Below are 4,542 nucleotides of genomic sequence, written 5' to 3'. Positions count from 1 at the left end.
GGGGGGGGAGGGCAGAGGCCTGTCGCCCCTGTCAGGGACATAGATTGATCTGGTCAACTCCGTGACACTCATTGCTTGCCTCAGGTTCAGGCCATGATTCAGCAGTTCCCATACAATTTGCCTGTAGCCATTGTTTTAATACCAGTTGTGTTGTGATAGAGGCTAACTTAAAAATTTTTGGGCCATTTACCACCACAGCACTCTCAGCTCCCATGTCCCTTAGTCTTAATAACCAGGCTGATACACTTCCTCTCAGCCTTTGTCAAAAACATTGGACAAAATCTATTAACTGGGCTTCTGTATGAGGGCAAGACGTAACACGTGTATGGTGATTTGGGTGGGGGAACGATTCTTCAGATCACAGAATCATAGAATTGTTCAGGTAGGAAAAGACCTTAAAGATCATCAAGTCCAACCACAACCTAACCCTACTACCCTAACTAACAACTTTCTGCTAGATGATACCCCCATAGATCGGTCTTGAGATTGTTTTACTTTTTTGTGTATATATCAAATAAATTTCTAGAGGGTCCAGTTCTACTGGAGATGTAGTTCAGATTTTTTGGCAGTTTCTTTTCTGAAATTGTCAGAACCATATGGGTCTGATTGTTCAGGGTCCTATTTGTTCATAAAAAAAAACAAACACAGGACTCTGACTTAAATCAGGCCAGTTTAGGTGGGTTTGCCTGTTAGTACAGCAATCCTATGCTCAAGCTGTTTAACTTGACTGCATAACAACTGATTTTTCTCCTCGAGATTTTGTTCTGAAGTATTTAGATGATTTAAAGTGATTATCAGAGACTGTGCTACAGTAAATGCAGCAAGTTGCCTCTCTGCTTATCAAAATACCTTTTAGGAGGATGTATGGGAACTGCTGAGTCATGGCCTAAACCTCTGATTGATCACCTGAGGCGAGCCATGAGTCAGCCAGAGGAGCACAGGTGAAGGCAATTCACCTGTGCTGCAGGAAGGGGGGGAGCCTGGCTCCACCTCTCCTAGACCTATTTAAGAGCTGGCTACCAGTGGGGAAGGATCTCTTCTGAAGATTAGTTCTGCTTGAGTTTTTTGAGTGATTGTAGTATAGGGGTAAGCTTTCTATTTATTCTGTTTTTGTTGTCATAGTCTGCTTTGTCAAACTCTTGTTTATTTCTTATCTTGTTAATATTCATTGATTATATAGAGGGCCTCAAAATAGGCAGCTATGCAGAGACTGGGGAACTAACAATGTGTGGTTTTTTTTTTGTTTTTTTTTTTTTAACTACTGAGACCAGCCCATACCAAGGAGGAACCTGTGAATCCCAGGATGTTTCTCATTAACTCCTTTTCCAGGGAGATGGGTTTTCCCCATCCAAACTAGCCCACTAAACCTTTTAAGAAAGCCATTTGAAGACTGGCATTACCTTTCATGGAATCTCCCAGCAGGCTGACAAATTGTATTGTACAAAGGAGAAAAATGTATCTGCCTCTAACCAGTTTCAGGATAACCCAAAAAAGGAGTAACTTACCTTCTTCTAAAGATAAGGGCTCTCTAAAAAAACTCCCAGAAACAAGCAACCTCCAAATAAAAATAACTCTTTCCTAGGTGCTAGCCCTTAAATGAGATTAAGGAAGGAGGGAATCCATGGTCCTATCCCCCCTTCCTTCTGGTCCCAAAGGTGAATTGCTTGTACCTGTGCTCCCAGGGCTGGCCACACCGCTTCACCAGGTGCTCAGTCACTGATTCAGGCAGTGACCTAATAGTTCTTATATGGTAGATGATATAGACAGTGGGATTGAGTACACCCTCAGCAAGTTTGCAGATGACAGCAAGTTGAGTGGTGCTGCTAACAAGCTAGAGGGAAGGGATGCTATCCAGAAGGACCTAGGCAGGCTTGAGAGGTGGGCCCATGCCAACCTCATGAAGTTCAACAAGGCCAAATGCCCTGGGTTGGTGCAATGCCAAGCACAGATACACTTTGGGAGGAGGATGGCTTGAGAGCAGCCCTGAGAAGGCTTTGAACGTCAGTTGATGAAAGACTCAAAGTGAGCCAGCAGTGTGCGCTTGCAGCTCAGAAGGCCAACTGTATCCTGGGTTGTATCAAAAAAAGTGTGACCAGCAGGTCAAGGGAGGTGATTCTGCCCCTCTACTCTGCTCTCATGAGAGCCCACCAGAAGTACTGCGTCCAGTTCTGGGGCCCCCAACACAAGAAGGGCATGGAGTTGTTGGAGTGAGTCCAGAGAGGGCCACAAAAATGATCAGAAGGCTAGAGCACCTTCCCTATGAGGACAGGCTGAAAAAGTTGGGACTTTGGCTTGGAGAAAAGGCAGCTCCAAAGAGACCTTCCAGTATATGAAGGGGGCCTACAGGAAATCTGGGGAGAAACTTTTTATAAGGGCAGGTAGCAACAGGAAATGGCTTTAAACTGGAAGAGGGTAGATTTAGACTAGATATCAGGAAGAAATTATTTACTGTGAGGGTGGTGAGACATTGAAACAGGTTGCTCAGTGAGATTGTGGATGCCCCCTCTCTGGAAGCGTTCAAGGACAAGCTAGATGGGACTTTGAGCAACCTGGTCTAGTGGGAGATGTCCTTGCCTATAACAGGGGGGTTGGAACGGTATGATTTTAAAGGTCCCTTCCAACCTGAATTGTCCTATGATTCTTATCTTGCTAGGTTAGTAGACTGTCACTCTTTTTGCTGTAGGTGTGGTGGAAGACCCCTCCCCCACTGGGGAGGGAGGGGAGGAAGGGCTGTGCCAGGCTCGTGGCTCTTCCTGGTGTTGTTTATAGGCTGCAGCTACTTCCGCTGGCCGCTTAAGAGCGGTGCGATCATGGCGGAGCGCGGTCAGCTCCCTCCTTATGTAAAGCGTTTCTGTTGTACACCTGGTTACGGTTCGGGGTGTAGGTTAGGCCAGCAGGTGGGCGATACCGGGTCTGGGAGCGGAACGTTCTGCGCTGGATCATCATCAGCCACCGTCACTGCTGCCCTGGTGCTGTTGCCGCTTGGCAAGACGCAAAGCCCCGAGTCCTTGCTAGATATTGCGGCTCGTAAGGTGGCAGAGAAGTGGCCTTTCCAGCGGGTGGAGGAGCGGTTCGAACGGATTCCGGAGCCGGTACAGCGCAGGATCGTCTACTGGTCCTTTCCTCGCAGCGAAAAGGAGATATGTATGTACTCCTCCTTCGACACCGGTGCCGAGGGTTTTACCACCCTTGGGGGCGCAGCCGCCAACACCACGTCCGGTGGGGCCGTAGATGCCGTCGCTGATGAGAACCGCCTACCTTTCCGCAGGGGCATAGCTCTGCTCGATGGCGGCTGCGTCGATAATGTCCTGCAAGTCGGTGAGTCACCGGCCAGGGCTTCACTCTGGAGCTGGGCCGTCGTCTCGGTTACCTTGGCAAAGAGTACTGCTGATCGTGCTGCAAGTCACACACCTGCGTGTTACACACTTGTGTTGCTAGGAGTTGCCTCCTTGCCGAGGCTCCTCTGGTGGCCCCATCCTCGGGTAGCTGTTCCGTCCCGAGCGCTCCCTGTAATTCGGTCCTTATAACTTTTTCTGTTAGTTTCCTTCCTTTTGTCTCCAGAATATCTAACTTCTTCATCTCTCTCCTTGATACGTCCACTACCCACTGCTCTGCCTTGTCGGTGGCTCCCTTCTCACGCCCGGTGCCGCCTTTCACACCCGGCAGGCAGCGAGCCTGTCAGAGACCGGGTCCTTTAACTCTCGTGTTGTGCCGTAATGGGCTCCCGGTAATCCAGGCCGTGTAATCCTATTTGGCTCTGTCCCTTTCCAGGGTTCGCCCCCAGTAATCCGGGTCATCGCTGTACCCTGGATCATAGTAGGGAGGATATGTCTCCACCGCGCCTCCCCCACCTCCTCAGGGCCGCTAGTTAGAAATGAATCAGCAGAAGGCGCCACACAGGGATGAGGATCTGTTCCGCCCTCCTAAATAAATAAATAAAAAATGAATGTGAGATCCCAAGAGCGGATCTGTGGTGCGAGGGAGGAGGAGGGAGCGGGCAGCGGGCGAAGAGCTGCGAACAAAGGCATTTCTAGGATAACGGCCAGCCGGAGGGGAGGGAGTCGCAGTGGTTGGGGGGGGGGGGAGGGGGGGGGGGAGGCCCTGCCCTGGGTAAACATCTAGGGGTCGGGGGGACTGACGTGAAGACACTTGCTTTGGGAAGCGGTGCTTTATGAATGCGATGGGAGTGAAGGCTGCTCTTCATTTAGTAAGAACAATACTCTCTCTCTTCTCTGCCGCTGCTCACCCGCCGGCGAGTGCCGTCGATTAATTCCTCTCTCCGCTTAAATGGCCCCGGAGGTGGGTGCTCTCTTCCTGTGTGCTGTGGAGGTGGAGGGTTGAAGGATGAACGTGGGAGACTGTATTCCCATTCTAAGGGAGTGATGTAACTTCAACGGAGGGATCTGCTTTGTGACTGGCGATGCTCAGCAGAGAAGCCGGCGACTGAACGCTGTTCTTATTTTCATATTTATTTCTGTCTTTTTCTATTGTCCCCACCCCTGTGAAAGGGGAAGGCAGGCAAAAGAAGCTGCTGCATTTTTT

The 4,542-nt window shown here is 49.7% G+C and overlaps 1 protein-coding gene across 1 annotated transcript; it reads left to right on the top strand.

Annotated features, from left to right (window-relative positions):
- Positions 1 to 2,803: 2,803 nt before the first annotated feature.
- Positions 2,804 to 4,046, top strand: LOC122158488 (zinc finger SWIM domain-containing protein 6-like). Its single transcript, XM_042815191.1, has 2 exons — positions 2,804 to 3,318; positions 3,772 to 4,046. Exons 1-2 carry the CDS (start codon positions 2,811 to 2,813, stop codon positions 3,870 to 3,872), a joined length of 609 nt encoding a protein of 202 aa, XP_042671125.1. The 5' UTR covers positions 2,804 to 2,810; the 3' UTR covers positions 3,873 to 4,046.
- Positions 4,047 to 4,542: the final 496 nt, after the last annotated feature.

Source organism: Centrocercus urophasianus, unplaced genomic scaffold, assembly GCF_019232065.1.
Source record: "Centrocercus urophasianus isolate 14NV4802_14NV808 unplaced genomic scaffold, USGS_Curo_1.0 seq_1426, whole genome shotgun sequence".
Lineage (NCBI taxonomy): Eukaryota > Metazoa > Chordata > Aves > Galliformes > Phasianidae > Centrocercus > Centrocercus urophasianus.
The sequence above is the reverse complement of the archived record's forward strand: the minus strand, read 5'-3'. Positions and strand labels throughout refer to the sequence as shown.